The 27,837-nt window shown below is 41.5% G+C and overlaps 2 protein-coding genes across 5 annotated transcripts in view; one reads left to right on the forward strand and one right to left on the reverse strand.

Annotated features, from left to right (window-relative positions):
* The window catches only part of LOC311085716 (uncharacterized protein), a 194,439-nt gene that overhangs the window by 42,127 nt on the left and 124,475 nt on the right, over positions 1-27,837 (forward strand). Inside the window, exon 6 of one of the 2 annotated variants that reach the window (XM_084118295.1) lies at positions 18,746-18,826. The exons of the other annotated variant lie outside the window; for it this stretch is intronic. Coding sequence (XP_083974421.1) covers positions 18,746-18,796 — 51 coding nt within the window. The 3' untranslated portion in view covers positions 18,797-18,826. Of the gene's footprint in view, positions 1-18,745; positions 18,827-27,837 lie in introns of those variants that run through there. 2 annotated transcript variants of the gene reach the window in all.
* Positions 19,164-27,837, reverse strand: part of LOC311085712 (muscle M-line assembly protein unc-89-like) — a 44,981-nt gene continuing 36,307 nt past the window's right edge. For all 3 annotated transcript variants that reach the window (XM_084118288.1, XM_084118286.1, XM_084118287.1), the window contains 3 exons: positions 22,232-22,540; positions 21,498-21,635; positions 19,164-19,867 (listed from right to left, as the gene is read on the reverse strand). In XM_084118288.1, coding sequence (XP_083974414.1) covers positions 19,851-19,867; positions 21,498-21,635; positions 22,232-22,540 — 464 coding nt within the window. In that variant the 3' untranslated portion in view covers positions 19,164-19,850. The remainder of the gene's footprint in view (positions 19,868-21,497; positions 21,636-22,231; positions 22,541-27,837) is intronic.

The following is a 27,837-nucleotide window of genomic DNA, read 5'->3' on the forward strand; positions in this document are numbered from 1 at the left end:
GAGTTATACTTCCTTTATTGTTACATGTTATGTTATTGTTTGAAGCAGAGTTTGCTGTATATTTTCTATATTTAACGGGAGAACTGTTGTGGAAAATTCGCTGCGCGCATGCGCACTCATAATTCAGTCAGAGCAGCGCTATACCATCTTCACAGCATAATAAGGTGTCAGATTACATCTGTGTTGAATATAATATAGGAGTTACAGCCTATCTTACATTTGCTTTCAGTTTGTTCTTATAATAATGTGCATGTTTAATTATAGATGTTAAAATATCATACTACATTACTGCTCATGTTTAATTGTTGTAATTTATCATTGTTATTATTATGTATATTCATGTTTATTTTATAGAAAAACCACACAAACACAACCATACAAGCCAGTCTGTTGAGTGGTGACAATAAATGGGTTATTCCCAGAAAAGTGCATCTTCGTTTGGTCTCTAATCGGACAGTCTTTGGTGGGTCAGCACCCTGAGCTGGCAACTTGTTGTATCAGTGCTACCAAGCAGAAGCATTTTTTCAGACAGAATGTCTGTTCTGAGACGGTACTGCTCTGGTGTTTTTGCTTTAAAGTCAATCAAAAGGTACCCGAAATGCATGATGGTCGCATTTTCATAACACTCCATAAAAAATTTTGTGTTTCGGGGGTACATTTGGCGTGCTAATACATTAATTTGTGTATTGTCTCTGGGGTTTTTGAACAGCACCAGATAATTGGTGTTCAAACTGATGGTCCTGCTGGATTTACCTTGAGAAAACAAGTTTTGTACAATATACAATGCACTCAGGTTTTTGTGGTGTACATACATCGTGAATAAACGTTGGATTTCAGAATTGTTACTAGCATCCTGCATCACATCATCTAAAATAACAAAATTATTCTTGTCGGGGGGAAACAAATGATCATCATTCAGAGTCTGGGGGATACCTTCAATAAATTTAATATCATACAGTTTCAACAATTCGTCATATAAAGGTTGCCAACAATTATAAATGTATACAATGTTTTCAACATTTTTTGAAATGACACTTTTAGCATTTTCCAACAACATTTTTACAAAAAATGTTTTTCCTGAGTTAGAAGGACCACTTAATACACAAGAAAATGGGTGATCCAATCTGAAATCGAATCCAGCGGTGTCTACCACCCCTCGATGACCAAAAACGTTGTCAGTAGCCATATGGTAATGTAGTTAGGTCAGGTAGCAAAACACGCTTGTTGTACACAACTTGGAATTTTTTCACAACTGACTTGTTGTGTAATGTGAACTGCTTTTTGTTCCTCACTATACTGTCGGTGTGTGCAAGAATATAACTGCTGTCGCCCCGCCCCCTCACATACTGATCAACAAGTCCTATTAATGAGTCTAGCCTGATGGCCTCAGAGTTTACAGCATTCAGTGTGATGCCTTTGGCCTTCATACAGACCTTGCCCTTGGCTGTACGATACCCGTAACTTTTAGGACCACTCGAGGAGAATTCAACAATAAAATCGGAGCCCCCGACTTCATCAGTAAGGTCGCCAAGGTATGGACCTAGTGGGGGTTCGTATTCACCGTCTTTAGATATGTACACAACACTATCGGTATCGCAATAAATCAGCCTGTCCCCCAACCGGTCCATAAGATCATAAAGTTCCAACCGGGCGTGGGCAGTCGTAAAAGCGCCTAGAAAAATATTAATGTCACGAGTCTGAGCTCCTTTCCCATCTGCGTAAGACCATTGCACGATCGCTACGGTGTCTGACACAAATGAGAAATGTTTCACGTCATACTCAATGCCAAAAATGTGTCGGGCAAACTGTTCAGGGTCTGTAAGTATTTCAGTTGTCGGGAGCTGTTCGCGCATAGAGAACCTCCCCCACAATGAATTAAGAATAAGCTTCATAATGGATCAGCGTGCGGCATTAAACTCGATCTTGTCCAGATTCAGCTTAATCCCTTCTTTCTCAAAGTAATCTTTAACATAAGATTCTTTGTCGGCATCAGTCACAACATCTTTTGGAAAACCTGAACTTTCCTGTTTGAACTGCAAAAATGTTTTAACATAATCACAAAACAATGTTTCAGATCGTTGGGGAAAATGCCAAACCTCATCGATTTTTGCCACTACATAACCCTTCTCAATTGCTTTTAACAGCTCGATGCTAACCCAACAACCATGTATAGCCCTTTCCTCATCTGTGTGTACACATGGCTGTGTCTGGTTTTGTTGTTCAGCACACAACCTACAAAGTGGAAACATTAACTTCCCACCTGTCCTATAAGGCAATACAGGATGAAGCAGCTTCCGCGGAGGGATGACGGTAGCCTTGACAAAGCCATAATAATTTTCAAGGTTTTGAAAATCCTTGTATATTATTTCAGGATGGCCAATTGGATAGCATTTTCGCGCTTGGCAGAAGGGATATAACGAGGTAAAATCTACATACCTAATACGCTCGCCCTCCGTGACTTTGTGGTACAGTTTTAACGCATTAGTTCGTCCGCCGAAAAGTGCTTCACGAGGTTTCAATCTTTCAGGGTGGTTGTAAGTAGCCATGAAGTCCATCACTGCTGTGTCGGTCTGTTTAGCACGGACCCAATCACACTCCCAAACCACCTCGACCTGAAGACCGTACGCACGCTCCAAAATTTCAAGTTTGTCATCACATTGTCTTTTCAGAATACCATAAGGTACTTTTGATAACGGATTGAGATCATTAGGGTTATAACAACGTTCGCAACCATGAAAAAAACACCCGAGAAATTCGAATGCTTTTTTCACGGTACCGTCGCCATAAAAACCATCCACATAGTATTTTCCAAATGACGCCTCACCACGGTTTAGAGCGTGTTGAACATCTATGGACCGTGATGTTCGGATATATTCAAGCCATTCAATTGAAATGTTTGAATATGTCTTGTTCTGGTTGATGTACGCATTGTTGCGTGTTAGCGCTATTGTGTCTTTAGGGATGAAGTGTGTTTTATACGTAGCCATACATGTGGCTGCCAAAGTAGTGTAATTAAACGGATCAAGGCCTGCACACAGAATGAATTCATCGCGATACTTCATACATACGTCCCTCAGCAGAACGACGTCGTTTTTACCATAAATCGCCAGTTCTTTTTTAAAATCAAACACTTTGTCGGAAGTGGTACTGTACCAGTTATCAAATGCCACTCTGTCTTGACTTGACATAGTCGAGTACCCGTAAAATTTCTTGTCAGGGTACGGGCCTATGTAGTTGTCATTTTCAACGCGGTTAAAGTGATGCGGGAAATATCCTTTCTCAGCATTAGGCAGATTAAATGCAACGGGTGTCTTGGCTAACCGCATGGGTATGAAGGAGTATGAATCAATAAACCGCTGTTTGAACGCAGCGTCATACATCAAGATTAGACGACAGCCTTGCATCGTAATTTTAGGGGCAAACCCCTTCTTAGTAAAGTATTCCAAAAGGATGAAATTATCAAACCCCGAAGCGTTATGCGCAATCCACGTGTAATTACGGTAACGAGGATGTCTGAATTTTTTAACGAGGCGATCCACACAATCTGGTCCTTCAGCCACGAATTCGTCGCCAGCAAACGTAATAGCGCATACGAAATTGGCGATGTGCCTTCCGTTTTCATAACGGGTCTCAAAATCGTAGAAAATGTAACGATCGTTTGGCACCTCCGCCTTAACAGGCTGGATAAAACATTGATGCACACCATCGGTAACCAAACTCTCACCACAGTGCACACAACGATCTGCAGGGCATTTATGGGGTTTGGGTTTAGGGCCGCTGACATGGTAGCGTCTATTACATTTTCCGCAATATTTAGTCACATCACACTGCGCATATTGCATACCTTGAGGTGGTTTTTTATGCATCTCAAAACAGTAGTCAGACTTACAATAACGCAGACAGTCATCGCAATGTTTTGGCTTTTTGGGTTGTTTATGACATTCTGGGTCATTACAGACATCACAGACGTACCGACATCTGTGATCTCTCCTACATGTGTATCCTTGGTAGCAAAACTCACACACATATGGTGTCCCAATAAATGCGCGTAGATTTTTAATCATAAAATAATGATTGTCATGCAGGTACAAAAATACTGTTTTAGCATGCGGGTCGTCTGTGTTTGTATACTTCTCCAAAACACCTGTATCAGACCGATAGAAGACAACTATTTTAACATTCAGCATGCGTTCAAACTGTCTGATGTCATTAAATGCTATCTTGTGTTGATCAGCATATCCAGCTGACTTCTGCAATGAATATGCTACAGACTCTAACTCAGCATGTGGTTTCTGAGGGTTAAGGAAATGTGCCAGGCAGATTGCAAAACAAAGGTTGTTTGAAACGTTCGTGGGGCAGAACAGATTAAGTCTGTTTTTACCAATCACTTCATTGTGAGCAAGGTCACGTAACTTACGATAAGCACCGCCACGTTTACTTCTTGCTATCGACACTCTTAAATTCAATCTCTCATCAAACTGCACATCAGAGTTACTCTGCATTATTTTTTCAAGCTCGTTTATAAATAGATCAACACTGTAACCATTGCCACCTGACAGAAGTGTACTAACATCCGATGTCAAACTCGGACCCCTCAAGGTGATGCTGATTAAACTACCATCTCCGCCTAACAGTCTGGAAAACGCCACTATTTCAGAAAGGGTGTCATGTAAAAACACAGTGTAGGCTGCTAAATCTGTAGAAGATATTTCCCGCAGATTTATAAGCCTGTGGATTTCCAGACCATTGAACCGAGTTCGTGGCAGTACAGTGTACCCACTCACATCACCACCCTCTCTTACAAGTGATTCTATATCATCATGTGTGAGACCCATGTTGGGTGCTTCAGGATTGAGTGTGGGTTGTGACTGGGTACACACCCCTTCTCCTGACTGTTGGGGAGTATCAAAATGTTCAAAATCAGAATTTGGTTCTGGAGTAGGTTCAGACACCTCTCCTGACTGTTGGGTAGTTTCAAAATGTTCAAAATCAGAATTTAGTTCTGGATCTTCATCTGACATCTCCCCTCTATGTGGTGTATTCACAAAATGTTCAAAATCAGAATTTGGTTCTGGATATTCATCTGACATTGTGCTCATGATGTTTAATAATTCTAGCAATGTATCTGTTGTAGACCTAGGCCTATTAATTTCATCCATTGTCTGTATTAAATAGCGCAAAGTTTCTGTGGTACTGCATTGATCAAGGGACACCACACTGCCATCATCTCGTCTAAACCTTGCTACCCGATCCTGATCAAAATCATCTGACTCCCGACAACGTTTGGCCATTTTAAATCAATTTTTGTTTTGTTTTTATTTAAACACACGTAGGTTTTACACATGAAATAACTACGGAAAATAAAACCAGTGAAAAAAGAAAGAAAACCAACTAACCAACAACTATACAATCATAGCGATAACACACACAGCTTGGGATAAATGTAAAAAAAAAAGAAAGAAAAAAACATTGTATAAAAGAAAAAGTATAACACACCCCAGCAAAAAGAAAAAGAAAAAGACAACTCACCAATGATTCTTTTTTGCCATGAACACGACCTTCTTTAACAATTCCACCGACAAACATTGATCTACGGCCGCTTTTTGGACAGATCCACTATGCAGTCGTTGTGCAGCTATGACCTGCTTGAACGAAATACCATGCTGTTGTTGTGATGCCATGAGCTGCTTAATCCAAACACCATGCTGTTGTAGCACTGTAGCTGTAGAATGTGCGTGAGCATCAATCTTTTTCTCAATTGCATGTATCGCTCTGATTATTTGTTGAGTGTCTATATTGGGCTGTGATTCCTGTCTGAAAGCCTCCTGATTTGAAGGCAGCTGTTCAGGGTCAGATTCTTCCACAGCCACCACACGTTTGCTGGATGGAACAGGTCGCTGTGTTTCGGGTTCGGGTGTAAACACACAGTCATCCCACGATTCTATCAGTCCATCACTCCAGCTCTGAACATCATTTATATCGGGAACCGCATTGTCATCCACGACCACATCTGTTGAGAAAAGAGATGGGAGAAAAATAGAATAATTTATGCGTTAAAAGATTAACTTTATTATATTTTTTTATTTTATTTTCAACATACCTATTTATAAAGGTATTTGAGAAGAGATGTCTACACTTTTACACAGTGTTCACCACTACAGACAGTTAAAAAAGGTAGGCTAAAAGCATACTCTAAGAGATATGCATGTTTACGTTTTAAACATTATGCATGTCAAACAGTTTAAACTATCCGCACACACACACACACACACACACGCACGGGCTCTCTCTCTATTACATCCAAATAAAAACATTATCATACTCCACTACATTATATGCATCTGATTTAGTATAAACAGAAATCAATCCATCAGTTTTGTTTGTTCACATACTTTTAGCAGCTGATCGTCTTGGCTTCTTCCGGGCTGGTTTGAAAGCAACTGGTACTTTTGCTTTTGGGTCGATGTCCACAACAGCTCTACGTTTGAGTCTGTTTTTCGGCTTTGCCTCTATTCCACGCGAACTAGTCTTCTTTGTATCATTAGTGGACTCAGACGCATCAATACGGTTCAAAACATTTGATAAGCCTTCTGGAAATACACATAAGGAGGTTTTAAACTAAAATCATCATGCCATAATGCAAATATTATACCGATAGATAATGTCGAAATACAAACACTCACGGATTGGGGGTATGTTCACGTTGTCTCGGGGATCTGCATGTACTAATGCTTTGACAGTGCACCGTTTCGGGTGGGCTGGTAAAAAAAAAGATATATATAGAGAGAGAGTGAGATACAAAGAAGATACGATGTTTTTTCCTACGGCCAATACAGTATATGAGGCATATGTGTTTCTCACACATACACACACACACACACACACACACACACAGCATACGGTTCAGTTTTAGGAAGCAGAATACACTGCACTTACGCACGAGGACGTCAGCGCTCTCTCGCGATGCAGCCTGCACATTGCTAGATCTCCGATTCGGAGTTCCTCCTGTTTTATATATATAAAAAAAAACGTTTATGCATCACACACCCACACATACACACACACACACACAAACACGCACACACACACACATACAAACAATATCAACATTTAAATATAAAACGTAATTATTACGTACCACTCGCTTGATTCAGGAAATTAATCTCCTCAACGATATCGAAAAGACTCATATCAGTCACACCACCTGAAGCGTAGAGAACCTGTTTTAAGTAACGCAATAGAACTGTGACTTTCGTAAGTTTCTTAACAATATTACTAAACAATAAAAAAAAAACACTTACTGTTAAGAGCGGCGTCCATCTTCTTGTGAAGTACACGCACGTTTCCAATAACGAAATGCAGCGTGGAAAATTGTAGTTTGAGGACGAGACAGAGACGCTGATGCAAGCTGCTTGGGTGAATACTGGTGAAATAAACCCCTATTTTTATACAGGTACCTACGCATGGTCAAAAGTGTTAAATGTAGGCTGTTCCCTCACAACGCCATTTACATACGCACCTACCATCACAGAAAATATTGCAATACACATCGCGCGTCCTGTCCAGACACCTTCGACCCATCAGACTGGAAGGAGTCATAATCAGCAAATGGCTAGACAGTATGGCTCTGTAAATCAGAGACACATCTGTTTGATCTGTTTTTGTCTTTTAAAACATCCCCTCACCAGACATCACCGTGGGTGAACGTGTGACAACGCGGTCACATGTCAATCAGGAAGCAAATCCCAGCCAGCTTGGCACTGTAAATCAGAGACCCTGTTTTTGACACACAGATTCCCTGTCAATCATGAGTGACAAGGGGGTCATAAATCAATCAAATATCAACCCAAAAGTGACACATGGTATATGTTAATACTACTAGCATGCATTACATTATTTAACCATACGCATCTGACTTGTAGATAATGGGCAGGCAGTGGTCTACTTATTATTGTGTAACGTGTAACTTTGCCAGTACTTTAATATATATATTTATATATGTAGAGACAGAGATAGAGAAATGAGGAGCCAGTGTAGGGCTGGGCGATATGGCCAAAAAAAATTATCACAATCTTTTTTTTATATCAGTCGATATCGATAATTATCACGATAAATGTCTTTCAAGTTTAAAGGCAGATTTTTGCTCCTAAGTGAAAGTTGTAGAAAACGTTACTTGTTGTTAATTGCGTTAATTGTGGTTTTAAACTACTCTTTATTGTCAGAACATATCATGACAAACAGGTGAACACTTCACAAATCTGAGGTAAAACATTCAAACATTTTCCGTCAACACCGTCAGTTTTTACGTCAACACTGTCAGTTTTTCCATCAATACCGTCAGTTTTTCGTCAACACCGTCAGATCTTCGTCAACAGCGTTGGATGTTTGTATGTTTTGGTTAATTTTTTGGGGAAAAAAATATTCTTCCTTCAGTTTATGTTGTTTTTGTAATAAAGGACCATCTGATCTACATCCTCTTATGTTTTATTTATTTAAGGAATTTGTTTTTACAATATTGAAATTAAAATCAAAGTTTGAAAATGCAAATATTTAGAAATCTGAGTTTTCAGAATAGTGTGAAATCGATACTTGGTTACTCACGTAACCTCGGTTCTCTCTAGAGAGGGAACGAGTATTGCGTAAGCTCTGCTTACGCAGCGGGAAAAGCCTTCTTTTCTCGAGATACTGAAACCAAAAATTATCCTTAATTTCATATATTGTCAACGCAGTGCGGCTGCAGGCAGCTGAGCTAGAGCGGCATACTGCGCGCTCATTGGCTGCCGCGCGGCAACTGCTTAAGCCTACCAGTGAGCCTGGCGTGACGTCACGCCCAATGAGGGCGCGCGCGACCTCGCGCGTCACAGCCCGCCAGAATGGGCGGCGTCAGAGCGTATATAAGGAAGGCTCGTAGGCTATATTCTCTGTTTTCTGTCGACTGAAGCGACGCGAGCGATAGGCTCAGCACGGTCAGGGAACGCAATACTCGTTCCCTCTCTAGAGAGAACCGAGGTTACGTGAGTAACCAAGTATCGTTCTCTTACGAGAGGTTCTCTCGTATTGCGTAAGCTCTGCTTACGCAGCGGGAACCCTTTGTCCACGCCGTGCGAGCCTAACAATCACATATGACTCATAGAAAAACATAGAGGTGATTAAACAGGTGGCCAGCGGTGCGGGCCAACACATGTTCATAAGCACACATAGGGAAAAAACACAGAACGGCACTGCCGGTTCATGTTAACTGATACCCTGAGCGTGCAGCTCAACAGACAAGCTAATCGGAAATACAGCCTGACCCTTGGGCAGGACACGAATCACGACTAGACTGACAGAAGTTTAGCCTGCATAGCGGGAACTTCCAGGTTATAAAACCTAACAAATGTGGAGGGGGACGCCCAGCCCGCCGCCTTACAAATGTCATCAATGGAAATCCCACTGGACCATGCCCACGATGAGGCCATGCCTCTGGTGGAATGAGCCCGTATGCCTAACGGACATTGCAGGTCTTTTGACGCATAAGCTGCTGCAATAGCGTCTACTATCCATCTGGACAGTGTCTGTTTCGAAGCGGCGCGACCCTTGGTGCGCCCGCCAAACGAAACGAAAAGCTGCTCTGAGAACCTGAAGGCTGCAGAGCGCGTCACATAACACCTTAACGCCCTGACCGGGCAAAGGCAGTTAACCCCTTCCTCACTGCTGGAGGACGGCAGAGCCGATAGGGTAACGACCTGAGTCCTGAAGGGAGTGCCTAACACTTTGGGGACATAGCCGTGCTTCGGTTTGAGAATGGCTAACGAGTCGTTAGGTCCAAACTCGAGGCACGACGCGCTGATGGACAGCGCGTGTAAATCTCCCACACGTTTAACTGAAGCCAGAGCTAGCAGAAAAACGGTCTTAAGCGTCAAGTATTTCAACTCCACTGAGTCCAAAGGCTCAAAGGGATGCGCTTTTAAGGACTCCAGGACCAGGGACAGGTCCCAAATAGGAACCGTCGGGGGCCGTGGAGGGTTCATTCTCCTGGCCCCGCGTAGAAAGCGGGTAATGAGTTCATTTCTGCCCAGTGCACGGCCGCGCGCCGACTCAGCGAACGCTGCTATGGCCGCGACATAAACCTTGAGCGTGGAGGGGGACCTGCCCGCGTCCAACATCTCTTGGAGAAATTTCAGTACCTGTGGAACTCCACAGGTTCGAGCATTAGAACCCGTATTCACACACCACTTGTTAAACACTGACCATTTAGACGCATAGAGCCGCCTCGTCGAGGGGGCTCTGGACTGCGTGATCGTGTTAATTACCCCTTCTGGCAAGCCAACGAGTAATCGTTGATTATCCACGCATGCAGAGACCAGTGCTCTGGATGGGGATGCAGAATCGAGCCTCGGGCTTGAGAGAGGAGATCTCTCCTCACCGGAATCGGCCATGGGGCTGTGTCTGCCAGTCTCATTAGCTCGGGGAACCATGGTTGGTTTTCCCAACGCGGGGCTATGAGGAGCACTGCGCAGTTCAAACTCCTGATCCTCGCTAGCACTTGAGGTAGCATCGAGATCGGTGGGAACGCGTACAGCGGGGCGCTGGGCCAGGTCTGGGCCAGCGCGTCTTCCCTTTTCGAGAAGAACCTCTGGCACTGAGCATTCTCGCTCGTGGCGAAGAGGTCGATCTTCGCTTCGCCGAAACGACGCCAAAGCGTCTGTATCGTCTGGCGGTGTAGAGACCATTCCCCTGGGGGAACGTTGTCCCTGGACAGTCTGTCCGGGCCGTCGTTCAAACGACCGGGTACATGAGCTGCCCTTAGGGAGCGCAACGGGCCTTGAGCCCAGGATAGGAGGCGCTCTGCGAGCGCGCACAGGGTTCTGGATTTGATTCCACCCTGGCGGTTCACGTACGACACCACTGACATGTTGTCCGAGCGAACTAGCACATGGTGTCCCCGTATAAGCGGTAGAAAGTGCTTCAACGCTTTCTCGACCGCCAGCATCTCTAGACAGTTTATGTGAAGGTCTTTCTCCGTATTCGACCACGGGCCGCAAATCGGACTGCCTTCGTGAGTCGCTCCCCAACCCATGTTGGACGCGTCTGTCGAGATCACTTTGCGGTGTGCGATGGTTCCCATCGACACTCCCCGCTGATACCATTCGGCCGTCAGCCAGGGCTGCAGGGCTGTAACACAGCGCTGAGTCACTCTGATTGGAGTACGGCCTGAAATCCATGCTTTGCGGGGCGTCTCCGTTTTTAGCCAGCGTTGAAGCGGACGCATTCGGAGTAAACCCAGCTGCAGGACAGCTGCTGCTGATGCCATGTGGCCCAGCAACCTCTGAAAAGTTTTCAATGGAAAAACTTTTCCCTCCTGAAAGGAGGCGGCGAGGTGTCGAACACAGCGCGCGCGCTGTGCGGACAGTCTGGCTGTCATTGCCGCCGAGTCCAGATCTATACCCAGAAAAGTGATAGACTGGCTGGGGGCTAAAGAGCTCTTGTCCCAGTTCACGGAAAGACCCAAGCTTTGCAGGTGACCGAGAAGCGCTTCTCTGTGGGAAACTAGTTCCTCCGCCGAGTGCGCTATAATGAGCCAATCGTCCAGATAGTTCAGGATTCGCATTCCCCTCGATCTCAGGGGTGCGAGAGCCGCATCCATGCACTTCGTAAATGTACGGGGTGCCAGGGATAGGCCGAACGGCAGGACGGTGTACTGATATACCTGGCCGTCGAAGGCGAATCTCAAGAATGGCCTGTGACGGGGTATAATCTGAATCTGAAAGTACGCGTCTTTCAGGTCGAGAGATATGAACCAGTCCCCCGGGCGAATCTGCGCGAGGATTTGACTGGTTGTGAGCATTTTGAACGGCCGTTTCATAAGCGTTTTGTTCAAATATCTCAGATCCAATATAGGTCTGAGTGCTCCGCCCTTCTTGGGTACGAGGAAATAGCGGCTGTATACGCCTGCCTCGGAACCCGGAGGGAGAACCCGTTCTATCGCCCCTTTGCGCAGCAAATTCGCTATTTCTGTGTGAAGCAGATGCGCTGCATCCGCTTTCACTGTAGTCTCGGCCCGAGCGCGATAGCGCGGAGGGCGGCGAGCGAATTGAAGCGAATAGCCCTTTATCACTGTGTTCAGTACCCACTTCGACACACCCTGGATAGCTTTCCATGCATTCGCACTCATAGCTAGGGGTCGAATCGCCTCTGACTCTCGCCCGTCGCACAGCGCGGGACGGGGAATCTGTGGCGGTGTAAGCGCGCATCGCGCAGTGGCAGTGAGGGGGAACGGGGGTTCGCAGATGGCGGCAGCCGGCTGAACAGCGCTGTGAGAGAGCGTTTTGTGAGACGGCTCGCGGCGCAGAAGCGGGGCGGGCTCGTGCATGTTTATCGGAGAGTGTGCGTGCTGTAAAGCGGGCACAGAGCTCTTTATTATCACACAGCCGGTGGCTGACTTGTGCGTGTGTACATGAGGGTGCGCGCGCTGTGTAGCGGGCACAGGGCTCTTTATTAACACACCGCCGGTGGCTGGCTCGTGCATGTTTAGCTGAGAGTGTGCGTGCTGTGTAGCGGGCACAGGGCTCTTTATTAACACACAGCCGGTGGCTGGCTCGTACATGTTTAACTGAGAGTGTGCGTGCTGTGTAGCGGGCACAGGGCTCTGTATTAACACGCGGCCAGTGGCAGAATGTTCCGTTACCCAAGCGTGTGAGACAGAGCGAGCACTGTGTAGGTGTGAGCACTGAAGTGTGGGCACGTGACCTACAGTTATCACTCGAGCGGCCGTAGCGCGCTTTATGTGAGTGCACTCTGTGGGGTACACAGGGGAATTTGTGCTTGTGTGTAGTGATGAGCACTGGGAAGTGGGCATGTTTACTACACTCATAACACTGACGGCGTGAGCCGTCTGACCAGACATTACACTCTTTATTCGATTTATCTGGGTCGCCGTAAAAACGGCGTTTGTGTGCAGGCGAGAGAGTTGCGAAACTGGCTCGTTGGCTGCTGTGGGCACTACTGCAGTAGCCTTTGACAAGGGGACTGGCAGAGGGATACATCTTAGTTTTGACGGTGGTCCGGCCGCGGCGGGAGCCGCCCGTCTTTTCCTCCCGACGGGTGCTAGGAGGACTTAGCAGGCTCGGGCTTCAGCGTTACCTTAGGCCGAGGCCCACGCGGGGGCGGCGGCCTGTGCTGGCTGGTGGAGCGGGACCTGGGGCGGCCGCGCTGGCGCTGCTTAGAGTCTGGGGGTCGAGACGGCCGCTGTGCGGAGCTGCGTGCAGGAGGCTGGCTAGAGCGGCCTGCAGCGGAGCTCGAGCGGCGGGGCAGGAAGAGGTTCATGGCCTGTGACGCTTTCTGTACCTCAGAAAAACGGTCCACGAGGCCGCTCACTGCCGGGCCGAAGAGACCAGTAGGCGAGAGCGGGGCGTTCAGGAAGACGGATCGCTCTTGTTCCCCCATATCGGCGAGAGTTAACCAAAGGTGGCGCTCGATGACGGTCAGCGAAGCCATGGATCGTCCGATCGCTTGGGCTGCTGTTTTAGTCGTGCGAAGGGAAAGGTCCGTCGCACTGCGCAGGTTGGTTAGGGCCGATCTGTCCAGTTCTCCCTCGTCAAGCTGGCGGAGGAGGTCCGCCTGGAGAACTTGAAGGACCGCCATTGTGTGCAGAGCTGAGGCGGCTTGCCCAGCGGCGGAGAAAGCGCGGCTGGCGAACGCCGAAGTAGTCCTGCAGGCTTTGGACGGGAGGGCAACCTTTGAGCGCCATCTCGCGGATGGGGGGCAAAGATGCGCTGCAACCGCCTGTTCGACCGGTGGAATCCGGTCATACCCCTTCTCCGTGGCTCCGTCCACGCGGGAGAGAGTCGATGAGGCCGGAGAGCGGAGTCTGGCCGAAACTGGAGCGTTCCAGGATTTAGAAAGCTCGTCGTGGAGCTCAGGCAGAAACGGCGCCGGTCTAGACGCTGGAGCCTGGCGACTGGTGGTCAGGAAGCATCCATCAAGTCTGTTAGGCGGGGGTACCTCCGGCGCAGACCACTCGAGGCCCAAACGCTCGACCGCCATAGTGAGGAGGTGGAGAAGCTCGGCCTCCACTCCGGCGGGAGCCCTGCTGGAAGCTCTGGTGGAGGAGGCGGATCGGGCGGAGCCGGACCACGCCTCGCTGTCCGACGCTAACAATGAGCATGTGTCCAGCCGATCGTTGTCGTCCGCTTCATCCGCTGTGTCGACGGCATCGAGGGCGAGAGCCGTCGGCTGCGCGTCGGGGAGCGGGGGCGGAGAGGGAGAGAGCGAGGCTCGCGGGAGAGGCTCCGGCGAGGCCTTGGCTCGTGTCTCAGGCTCCGGTGGGCGTTGTGAGCGGCGTTTTTTCTTTCGCGGCCCAGCAACGGCAGGAGCGGCGTCTGAAAAGAGGGCGAGTCGAGCCCGCAGGGTCGACATCTGCAGCTCTTCACAGCATTCGCAGCCGCCCGAGGAAAACGCGACGACTGCATGATCCCGTCCCAGGCAGAGAGCGCAGAGAAGATGGCGGTCTCCGTCGCTGAGCGGTGAGCGGCATGAGCCGCACGTGGTGCGAGGCATTTGAAACAACGCCTCGTGCTCTTTTAGAGTGCTGCGGAGAAAAGCAATACACACAAGAGCTTAACACGGAAGGATATGTATCGCCGGATAGCTGAGCTGGCACGGCAGGCTGAAGGCGGCGAAGAGATCGTCCGGCTTCCTCAGGCTGTCCTAAGCTGGCTCGTTAGCTTGATCCAAGAAGGCCACGGCGACGGTTTCCTCTCAGAGACCAGCGATGCGAGTGCTTCGCTGAAAAGACAGAAATCAGAGAATATAGCCTACGAGCCTTCCTTATATACGCTCTGACGCCGCCCATTCTGGCGGGCTGTGACGCGCGAGGTCGCGCGCGCCCTCATTGGGCGTGACGTCACGCCAGGCTCACTGGTAGGCTTAAGCAGTTGCCGCGCGGCAGCCAATGAGCGCGCAGTATGCCGCTCTAGCTCAGCTGCCTGCAGCCGCACTGCGTTGACAATATATGAAATTAAGGATAATTTTTGGTTTCAGTATCTCGAGAAAAGAAGGCTTTTCCCGCTGCGTAAGCAGAGCTTACGCAATACGAGAGAACCTCTCGTAAGAGAACACAACTTAAGTTTATATATTGTATTTTTTTTAAATATCAGAGTAACTAAACACTATTACAATATACTTCAGAACTTTAGATTCTTGTTGGATTTGAAAAATTAAAATTGTATACTTTTTAGTGTGTCTGACGGAGCTGACACAAATCCAGTTCTGAAGGGAAACATGTTTATTTGTTAAAAATGTGTTTTTATTTAGAACCTGTTCCTTTACATGGTTAAATAGATAAGACCTTTCTCTGCAGAAACATATAACTCTAATTGATATAGTGTGTATTTTTAAAAAAAGTTTTTTAAAACGTGTTTTGTCCTGACTCTCAAGAATCAGTGAGGCTATATCATAGAGTAAGAAAAAATGCAACAAAATTCAGAAATCTTTGGAAGATATCACTGAACATTTACCAGCAGCACTGAACCAGCAGAAGACACAAGCGGGTTTAAATCCCAGTTGTGAAGGTGGGGCATGTTGTCACACTGCGTTACAATGAGCCCCTATTTGAACTATGATATTCTATTATATACATTTATGAATTCTATCGAGAAACCATGAGTAAAAGGTGAATAAAGACTGAGAGTCAATGTTCAGAAAAGATTCATTGTTATTATGTGTTTTGTGGTGTTTGTTGTCAAACTAAAAAGTTAGTTTAGTTTTATTTTTAATTATTAAAAAATGTCATTATGTTAAATGAAAACGTTAATGATTGTATTGTATTGAGAACATATTTTAGTTTGTCTTGTTTATTTTTTTATTAGATCAGATAGCATTTTAATCTGTCATATGTTACAGTGTGCTCCACCAATGGGGCATGTTGTCACATTTCACTTCCATTCTTTCGGAGTAGATCAGGAAAAAAGTATACACTGTATTAATGAAGCAAAACTACATAATTGTACTAGACATGTGTAAAATTGGTGTGGGGAAAAAATAAATACTCTGAACCCTAAGTAAGTTTACACAAACTGAGAAAGTCAAAAAGCGTGAGGTTGTGCCCCGCTCTCCCCTACGCCCTCATTAGATCTCAGTTGTTGACTGTCATGGTAATATCACTGCTTTTGATTATCCCTTATGAATTTAAAATTCAACTACCTGTATTTATGTAAGATTACATTTTAGGAAGAAGCTGAAGACCATGTATTTTAAAATAAAGTAAAAGTGAGTAGGGCCCACAATCCCCTAAACTAGGACATCATACATTCCACTGGAATTATAAGCAAAATAAAATAGCATTGAAATTTAGTATTATCAACCTAGTATTTTAGTCTGTGAAGCAAGGCCAAAACTATTGAAACATGTTTGAAATATTTTGAACAGTTCTGTGACAGTATTAGCATGTTTTTCACTGTTCTGATTGGTTGTTTCTGCTGTAGTGGGCGTGGCTGCTGTTGTGACGTCGCGATCAGTCTATCACTGATGAATCAGACATTCTCACATCAGGACACTAGGGGGCGATGATGATGATGAAGATGATGATGAAGATGATGATGATGCCTTTTAACAAGCCTCAGAGGATTTTTCTACAGAAAATAAAGAATTGTCAAGTAATTTGATCATTTTTGTAGCCTAAATTCGCCTATATCCACCTTAGAAGATGATCTGAGAGCACAGTATGTAAACACACACTCCAAATATAGCCTATCAATTTTATCAAACACATTTATAAAATATATTTGCTACCCTGCTGACAAATCCAGTCTAAGATGTTTTAGTTCTGCTGGTGGTGTTTGTGGTTTTGGAAGCTGGGAGATCAGTTTATATCAGCTCCAAATAAGACCAGCATACAGGCTGTTTTCTGCTGTCAAAATGCTCTACAGGTGTTGCTTCTCATAGAAATGAAAAGTGAGAAAAGAAAAAAGAGAATGTCTAACATTCAGTAGGCTATTGCAGAAAATACTGCACTGGTATTGCCATAAATGCCATAGACCAATACACCATGCAATCTGATTCCATCACTGTACTGTCATTTTAAAATTACTTTAAACAATAATTATGATGTTTCTGCTGGAAATGATAGTCAAACATTTCTGTAGGAAGTTGAGGCACATTGAGCTTAAAGTGACAAATGTTTATTCAGTGTGAAATGGCGCAGTTCAGAAACTAGAATAAATAGAGGAAACAGGGCTTCACTCGATCACACCAACAAATGTGTGAACTTTAGTCATGTGATTCATAAACATGCTGACCTTATTTTATATGCTAAACTACAGATATTGTTCCTAAAATAAAAACTGTTCAAACTTAAGAACATTGCATTGAGCAACTAAGCCTAATGAAAAAATCTCAAAACAAGATCCCATATTTATTTTTTATTTTTTTAGAAGATTATTTATTATGCACAAAGTGTTGATAATGAATGAGTGGTTTAGTATCTTCATTCTGCTTGTTGTTCTTGGAAGCTTCTTAGAAGCAGTTACTAATTTTGAACATGGTTCAGAGATATGTACGGAAATAGAAGATAATGGCGATATCTAGAATTCTGGAAACTGATGTATTGTGCTGTCCTAAACTTTTGCTTTTAAATGATGACTCATCTAACAGTTTCTCTCAGTCTCCGAAAAAGTTGTTTTTCTCTGGATTAACTGCAGCTAATAAAATTATTGCATTACGTTTGTAATCTTCTGTCAGAGTTCTGTCACTTCTGTTTGGGTTTCATCTTGGGTTGGTGACAGAGCTCTGACATTCCCGGTCTGTCATGTGTTTGTGTCTAGTCTGGTTTGTTGTGAGCACATGGCTTGTCTTGTATTCCTTGTGCCATGTGCTCTCCTGTCAATTGTCTAGCCCCTCCCATCTTGTTTCCTGATTGATTAATTTGCCCCACCTGCCTTGTTTGTTACCCTCTTTTGTTTGCTCCCTATTTAGTCTCCCTGTGTTTGCAGTCCTGTGCTGGTTCGTTGTTTCTATTTCCCTTGTGTTTCCTGTTCCTGCCAGTTGCTTGTCTTGTTTTCCCCCATGGGGAGTTTTTGTTTGTAGTTTTGTTTTGTTTTGTTTTGTTTTGTTTGTTATTACTTTAATAAATATCGTAATTCCAGCACTTGAATCCACGCTTCACTTTTTGACCTGCCGTGACATCTTCACACACTTTAGCTTGGTCACACTGGATTCTTTCCTGGACATTGGGATCATGAAGCATCAGTGGCAAGAATACACAGGCCAATAAACAAACTATTTTTTAGCATGGTTAAAGGCCATTTCTAAAATTAAAGAACTTGCTGTAAAAAAATACGTTTAAATGTCTTTATAGGCTACTGTACTTGTATTGTGAAATTTTTATTTATTTATATGTTATAGATTGTATATGATTGTGCCTATAATGTGATTTAGAGGGAGTGTGGAGGGAGAGAAGGGGGTTTTAAACAGTTGCTGTGATATTTTTGTTTCCACAGTCACACTTGCGTTTATTTTTTGTCACTGTTATGAAAGCTGCTCTTGTCTTCTAATATTTCATAATAAAAGTCCCAAAAACATTGGAGAGCCTCCATTATACACGAACACAAGACCATCATTCAGTGTGAGAAACACTGACTCGTAATATCTATCGATGAATTTGCAGCAAATTTCTGTCATTTATTCATTTTGAGCTCTTGCTGTTTTTGCATCTGAAACATCAGGTTTGTTTTTCTCCTTTGAGCTTTTGTGTTTGTGTTTCTCACAGAATTCTGAAATGACAGAGGTGGTTTACACATGTTTAATCACAGATAAATGATCAAACTCTCTGTGATTCTGTTTCTTTACAAATGATGTGTTGATTATCATATTGACATTTGTATTTTACACTGTATTATTTTAAAATTAAATTAAATTTACAGTTGTTTTAAATCACGCTTTTTGATTCCTTTACACTGATATCAATACCCACTTTTGGTCACAACAAAATATTTTGTCTGTTCATTAAATCATGGTAAACTCATAAATGTGTGCAACACATTCCACATTTATATTTCAGTGTATTGATAAAGCTCTTGGGTGTACAGTAGTACAGTATAAATGCCTTATTTCATTTGATTTCAAATAGATCAATTCTTTAAATCCATAATTATGCATCTAACTTGAACACAAACATGCAACACAAGTATGGCAAAACAAGCTTTTATTCTCTTAATACTCCTCCACAATGAAAACTGAAAAAACTGATGTGTTTTATGCTAGAATATTTATATATAAAAAAAGCAAAAGCTGAATGAATGAAATGTTCTGACAGTAAAATTATCTATAACTCCTGTATGAACATCAGAGAAACACTAAGAGCATTTAATACTTCAGTTCAAATAATGTGGTGTCTATATTCTTACAAGTTTTTCAAGAAGGCAATCATTAAAAAAATTAAGCATGACAAATTGAATAAAAACAAAACTTATAATGTAACAGTGTAAGCACTTCAAATAAAACAAGTAAAATAAATTCAAATAAAATTCTGCAATATTCTGTAAATGTGTAACAATAATCAAGCCTTCTTACAGAATGTAACATGATAAATTACACTAAACAGTCAAACTGACTCTTAAAAACAAGAAACCAGTATCATCAGCATCAGTGCAAACAGCAGACTATAACATCAACTTCATAATGAATGAAAGCATATTTCTGTATTTATGCCAAATCAAACAAAAGTCTTCACTTATTAGTTTCACATCTCAAAAACACACATGGCTTGACTTCAAATAATGTTAATGTGTCTATTGTTACAATGACTATAAATTATCACTGTTAACAATCTCAAAATTAATGTTCTCTTTTTTTCCTTTCAAAGGATCGCTTGTTCAGTTATTTTCCGCATCTGTGAGAAAACAAAGAAAGAATCACAGAAGTTAAAAAGAGAAAGAAACAGTCTTACGTCTGCATATAAGACTGATGCAGCATTGCATTTCAATTTACTGTATTAATGGTGTTATATAAATTAAATAATGAAGCCATATTAACATAAAGATTTATTGCTGAGTGTTATCAACAGAGTCAGAGCTCCTGCTGTATTAATTAAACCGGGAGTGGCACTGACAAATTATCAATGCATTCATTAAAAAAATAGTTGACTGATTTACATGTAATTAATAAATCCAATAATAATTTTGTCGTTTTATTTTAGTGTCACTCCTAGTCTATTGTGTTTCAAACAGTGAAGAATCTACTCAAAAGGGAAAATTTATATATTATACAAAATAATTAAACACAATAATTGTATCTGTGAAAACTAAACAAATCTTTCTTTTAAATTGCTAGTTGTTATAGAATATACCGTATGTTATATATAGAATACGTTTTCTTAAATGTATTACAAGGTATATATCTAAATGTAGGTCAGTGAAAGGTAGAAAGGTATTTGTAAGAATTCTCTGTAGTGAAGCCAAGAAAAACTGACAAAATTGAGTTAAATTAAAAAGACATTGAGGTCATTTTTATCTTTATATTCGTATTAATGGTGTTCTCATGTTGTAATAATGTCTGAATGAACAAGAATGAATCCATATCACACATCTTACAGTGTTTGTCCATCCTGAGCAGTATTTTCATTTCCTTGCTGGAAACAAACACATATTTTAATCTTTTGTAAAACTTTAATATTCACTGGTAAACTACCTTTGAAAACTGTAGCAAATCATTACTTCATACTCAAAAGCACTTCCTGTATTAATCTGGTATCTTGTAACAGATAAACACTGATAATCACACCTGTGTGCTTCTACTTTTAGAAGGTGAATAAAGCCAGACAATCAGATCAGATCGTATTGGATGGAGAAAGTGTTCTGCCAGTAATTTTAGTCTGTGCTGAAGTTGCTAAATAATCTTATTAGACCAAACATCTTCATTATCTAATTTTAAACATTTGCCTTGTACCGTTCTTAAATTGTTCAGTGTGTAGATTTGTGTTCGCAGTATGAACTTGCAGAAGTACCATTTTGCTTTTAATTAATTATACAGTACTTTTATTATTAATTATTTATTATTCTTATTTAAATGCCTAAGCTTATTTTAAGTTTAGTTGTAAGAAATGCGTGACCTCTCTATCTCAGGATCTGTCCAGAATATGATGCACTATTTACTCTTCAGTCTAAAGTTAAACAGCTCAAGATCAGTGCCGTCTTTAACGTTTCTGTTAATATTGTAATACTAATAATATAGTTATTAATAATATAGTCTTTGTAATGTGTTAAAAATATATTTAAAATATGTAATATCTTCATAATAGATTAATGAGGGCACATCATACACAGACACAGCAAATAGTGCAATTGTTGCTGAGATCAAACACTGTCGTATCTGCAGTTACTATGTTCAGTTTGAGTTTTCTACAGACACACAGATGCAGATCACAGTAGATCAGTGTCTGCCCTTCATCTGTTATTGTTTAACAGTATTCAGACTTTACTCAGTTTTATTTCCAAATTATGTGAACTGTGGGTGATACTTACCCGTAGGTCTTTTTAGTTTAGAGATCCTCCAGCGATGGTAAATCACACCAGCAGCAGCACACACCAGCAGCAGAACAACAACAATCCCTGCTACAGCACCTGAAGACAGACCTGAATCTGGAGTTTGTTTATCTGATACTGTAATGATAAAGACAGACATTAGTGTGAATGTGTCTGATCTATAACACACACTATAAACATCAGCACTATATAACCTGAGTGAAGATCTGATACTGTAATGATAAAGACAGTCATTAGTGTGAATGTGTCTGATATATAACTGTAATTACTTCTGTCAATGAAAAAAGCAAAGGGTGGTAACAGTCAAAAAAGAATCACCTACAGCATGAAGCACTAGCGAAACTACCCTATATGTATTGGTAATAGTAATATGATTCAGAGAGAATCATAAATGCCAACATAACATTTAAAAAAAAAAAAAAAAAAAACACTGAAGCTTTTCTGTGACAGATTCTGTTCTCACTGAAATATGTAAACCCTGTTTCTCTAATGACAAATATTTGAAACACTCATCTAAGGTCTATGAGACAATATGTGAAATTATGTAAATTTCCTCTACAAATTTCTAATTTCTTGCAAACAATTTCTTGTTTAACATGCTTTGTTTATCAGATGTCCTTTATTAGATGTATTGATTTGATTCTAAATTCTAAATGATTCACAGAGCACAGATGTAAATAAGATATTGATACTGAAAGATCTGATCTACTCACCACTGACAGTAACACTGATGTTCCTCTGAATTGTGTGTGAGCTGCTGATCATGTTCAGATGATAAACTCCAGAGTCTGTGGTTTCAGAGTCACTGATGATGAGAGATCCAGATTGATGATGCATCTGCAGTCTGCCTTTGAATCTCTCGTCACTGGTGTCATGTGTTAAGAACCGATTGGTCCCTTTATTGATTTCAGCAATGGTCTTTTTAAACGTCCACGTTATCAGATCATATCCCTTTATTTCAATAAGACCAGTGTGTAGAGTAATAGATTCTCCCTCCTTCACTGATACTGTCTTCATTTTACCTGTCACAGCAACAAACACATATGAAGAAAATATGATAACACATATGAATAATACTTTTAATCACAAGTGTTCTGCGGTTGATCTACTACTGAAAATGTGCAAATTAAAGAACACAGCTCATTTCCATAATGACAACGCAATCTACCAAGAGCAGCACAAATTCACATAGAGTCAAAAACAAGAGAGATCTACTAAAAACACAGGAGCAGCAAATAAAAAAAATTGGATAATGTTCGGCTAACGCCTTCCTCTGTCATTCATCCAAAATAAACTAACACAAGTGGAGAAAATTCTCTCCTCCTCTCTTAAGCTCTCTGTTCTCCACAGCGCCTCTAGCAAATATTACAGCATGTCAAGTAAATAACTAATTAAAGCAGGGATGCCCAGTCCTGTTCCTGAGATATTCCTGCAATGTTCAGCTCTAACCCTGATCAAACACACCTGAAGCGGTTCATGAAGATCTTCAGGAGCACTTGATCATTACAGTGGGTACGTCTCCAGGAACAGGATTGGGTGTTAGACATGTAGTTAGACAATAGGTAAAATATGCTTTTTGGGCATTAAATAATAGCCAGCAATTTACTGCCTCAAAACTTTCTAAATAACATTGCATGATTTGTTCAAATACTATCCTGACATACATTTTACAACTGAAAGGAACTCCTACAACTGCATACGCAATACAGTCAGCCGAAAACATAACTGAACAACTGACATTTTGAATGAACCTATTATGAATTATTTTGTGACTATTTGATATGGGTGCACACAAAATCTGATGTTTCCTGTCATGAGTGAAAGAATGTATGGTGATTATGATTTATAATGCACGTAAAAGAGCTTTTTTAAAATGTTTATCAGATGTCTGTAACAACAGATTTGTTTCCAGACGAAGCGCTCTTTAACAGACATCTTGGAGACACACGTGTGCTCTCTGCTTCTGCAAGTGTAAAGATGAGTGTGATGAATTCTGGTTAAACACTGCAGATCCTATTGTTTGTTATCACCTCTTGCAAAAGCTGATCTATGTATTTGAGTTTCATTTTCTTAAATCAATTCTGACATTTTGTACATTTTAATTAAAACAAACCCATGAATGTACCCAGTCCCGACGTGATATTTTACATAGGGTTAAAATAGGTAAATATTGTTGCTTAAAAAGGTCTTTAATAGCATCAAATGTTAAAAACTGTGCAGAAACCTTAAAGGGGTCATATAATGGTACATGCACTTTTACAAGTTGATTGTACTGAAATGTGTGTTGGCAGTGCCTGTACACAACCATCATAAAATGATAAAAATCCATCCAGTGGTTTTTTTTAATCTTCTTATATGTTTTCCTCTCTCTCAAATCAAGCCGTTCGATTTTGTGACGTCACAAAATCGACGCCCCTCCCACGATGGTTGATTGACAGCGGCGCGTTCATTGTTGATACGCTGGAGCAGAATGGCGTCTAAGCGATCGTGGTGTTCTGTTCTTGGGTGTAATAACGAACACAGCAGTCATGTTGATGTTCCTAAATCCGAACCGCTGAAGACGCAGTGGCTGAGTTTGTTTTCGAAGGGAATATTCCCCACGATCAACGTCAATGCTGTCATGTTTGCGCGAATCATTTCTCACCAGACAGCTTTACAAACGAGGGTCAGTATAAAGCTGGTTTTGCTAAGAAGCTGCTCCTGAAAAAAGGATCAGTACCAACTATTCGTGTTCCTGCTGCACCTCCAGAAGAACTGAAGTGAGTGTAACGTTTTATTGACCTTTATATTAATCTTTATATTAATCTTTTGTAAGAATTGATAAATTAGGAAATTCCAAACAGTCTGTTTTGGGGGTGACCAGGCCCTGAGAGGACAAAAGGACCTCTCTGGAGATTAGCATTTGAACTGGCTCTCATGCACCATCGAGACGAAAGTCTCACCTCCGAGTCATCCTAATCTACATCTCTTTCCCTCTCCCCTCACCTCTCTCTCATGCTCAGACGATCACCTGAAATCACCCAAGAAAATGTATAGTTTAATGTGAATGATTATCACAGAGTATTTTCATGTTTGGTATCATTTAAAATGTCACAGTGCGACTGGTACAGATATCTCATATCCAGATAGATAAAACAAAAGGTAATAAGGTTTTTAAGAGCTTATGGATAACTAATTTACAAAGGAAGGTGGTCTCTAAGCAAATGGTCCCACACCCCCATGAAGATGCGACCACTGCATGCAAATTTCTATTGTTACATGTTTCCAGGTAAAAGGTTTGTCTATTTAAGGAATTGCAGCAGGGAGATCGAGGCCTTTTTCTGTATTTCAGATGGGTCCGTTAGGCTGGGAGATGTAGATCTCTCAGCCTAACGTATTTCTTAAATGTTGGGTTTGCATCTTATCTCTATTCCAGAGCATTTGATGTTTTGTATCGATTATCTTTGAACTGATTATGAAACTGGCATGATACATTTACCTGACATAATAAATTGTTACATTTGATTATTCTAACTGACTTTGATATTATTTCCATTGAAGAGTTAAACGGAATAGTCAAACATTCACTCACTTTTAGTGAGGCATAGATATTATTAAACCCTTTCATTTATGGAGTCAGATGAATTAACGAGAGAATACATAACTAAATGTATTGTAAATTTAACCAACCAATATTTTGCACGAGTAAGGACAGAACACGTGATACCTTCCCCGTGTATTGGCGAACCGGCAGATTGGACCAATTTCACGGGCCTTACAAAATGGTGACCTCGACGTGATCTCAAAACAGATCAAAACAGATTCACGAGAAACGTCCTTTCCGGCAAGTATTGGGACTTTAATATCAACAAGAGTCTTGAACATCTTCTCTTTCTTCCGCGGTTGTGGTAAGTCAATTTTCTTTGCATTTTTAGAAGTGTTGAAGAAATGTTTGCATTGTTTACCGGTCGGAATTAAAACCCTTTGTTTAGAAGCGTGATGCGGCAGCCAGATGAAGAATGATTAGATTTTAAAGATCTCCTTGTTTTGCCTTAAGCAACAGGAAGCAAAATCTAAAATAAGAATAACATCTTCCAAATAATTAATAACTCGATGAAGAGCTGAAAAAGTAAAGCCTAAAAAGTTTTAAAATCAGCCACATGTTTTCCGGCCATTGTTGTATCTGGGCTTGTTAAACAAACCAGCAACACGTGAAGAGAATGAGCAAACTAACAGAAAACAGAGAAAGAAAAAATCTAAGTTTGTAAACAATTGGAAAACACGTGATTTTATAAATAAAAAGGCAGATCAATGCATTGTTTATGAAGGGAAATTTTGGGAAAACAGGATGATATGATGTACAGGCTAAAACTCAAATATCAAGGATAATGCTAAATGCTATTGTCCATGTTGCTTTCAAAACGCTCAAGGCTACGCTAAATGCTAAAGCCATGCTGCGCTCAAGGCTAATGCTAAATGCTATTGTCCATGCTGCATTCAAGGCTAATGCTAAATGCTAAAACTTTAACATTGATGGAATTAAATTAAGATATTCAATTTAATTTGGCTTATTTCAGTTCCTCTGAAAAGTAAACCTCTAAAGTTTTTGATATGCTATCTAGTCAAAAATTCGGGAAAATTAGAAAATTTTGCTTGGTTATCACTGTTAGGTGGTTGGGGATATGGCGAGACTGTAAAAACGATGGCAGAGTAATCTCTAAAATATATCCAACACAACTGACAGGAGCTGTTAAATGTGGCGAGTCTGTAAAAACGATGGCAGAATAAACTCTAAAACATTGTAACAAGCTGGGGTAATACAAGTATAAAAAGGCGCCGTTATAACTATGATCGCGCGCATCCTGATTTTGATGTCAAGCTATTCAAATATTTGAGGATACTATTCTGAGCAATGCATATTCTGTTTGGATTTTCAAATTTGTAGTTGTGCTTAACACATTGTGCTAGAACACACTTTATAGTTGTTTGTGCTACGAAAATGTGCACATAGGCTAGTTGAGTTTATTCTTTAAAAACACAAGATTGCTTTACTGTAAGTGTTGTAGAAAACACTTAGGTAAAAGGTTGTAGATGCCATGCATGCTAGGCCACGTGTCTTGTGTAAACTGGATTAAATATCAAGTGTGTTTGTTGAATTTGTTTGTCTCCTAACAGGAGCATAGGATTGGCATGTGGCCACAATGTAAATCACAAAACAAAGAAATCTGAAAATCAGAAACAGTGAACGCATCTCATTAATCCTGAAACAAAAACCTTTTCAGATTTAAGGCTTCAGAGAACTAAATATTGTCACGTTTGAACTCATTCTGGATTGCTCTGCAATTATTTTTCCCAAATAGATTACCGGATTCGTATATTTCCACAAGTTTGCGCCAGACATTAGTGACGACTAATACTGGATATCAGATTCAAGTGTACTTGAATGAGGGGGACGAGTTAATTTCCGTCCAGAATCAGCTAATGCTGTTTGATCAACCTGGATTCGGGTGCGTTCCATAACCTCTGTTCTAATTTAATGTTCTTTTAGATAAGTGTACGTGGATATACCACGGGCTTGACTAAACCAAAGCCATTTTAAGAAAAGTAAGTTGATTGGCTAACGTCTTTTAATGGTGGTCTTGACCTCTACTAATTGAAACGATTGAATTAAGTTCCTGAGGTGGCATTCAAGGGGGCTATTTAAGTGTCTGTTATTTTGTACGTGTGAATACGGCAGATTCCAGATATTTAGCCAATTACCTCTGTTTTGGTAAGTCAGACTGGCGTGATTGTGTCGTGCATCCTTAGGAGAAGGACTGCAAAGCGATATAGTTTCCTTATCTATAAACGGAAAAATCTAAAGGAAGAGTAAATAGAAGAATCAAACATTATAATGGCCATTGAAAAAGACTAAATTAGAAGAAAAGGTATTTGAAACCTAGCAAAGAAAAAAGAGAAATAGCAAATGTATATCTTATCAGCCCAGAGCCAAAAAAGCCTTTTCATATTCAAATGTATTGACATGAGAACAAGCTGAGATTTGACCATGCGTTGTTGTTCGAGAGACTCTTCAGAGACCGAAAACAATATAATTTGACTTGTATTGTTAAAGAATATAATTATATTATAACTTGAATTATAATAAACATTATATTACACTCGCAGAGCATAATAATAATTGGAGAAAAAACAGAATTTTATTTGTGTGCTACCCAGTGCCAAAAAAGCGGAGGGGTATGCCTTTATTTTTCACCGTTAGAAAACACGGCTAGAATTGTGGCACAGGTAATAGCAAACCAAATTGTGCAACAACTAAAATGTAATCTAATCAGAGAACTAA

The sequence above is a fragment of the Abramis brama genome (assembly GCF_963993115.1).
Source record: "Abramis brama genome assembly, chromosome: 6".
Lineage (NCBI taxonomy): Eukaryota > Metazoa > Chordata > Actinopteri > Cypriniformes > Leuciscidae > Abramis > Abramis brama.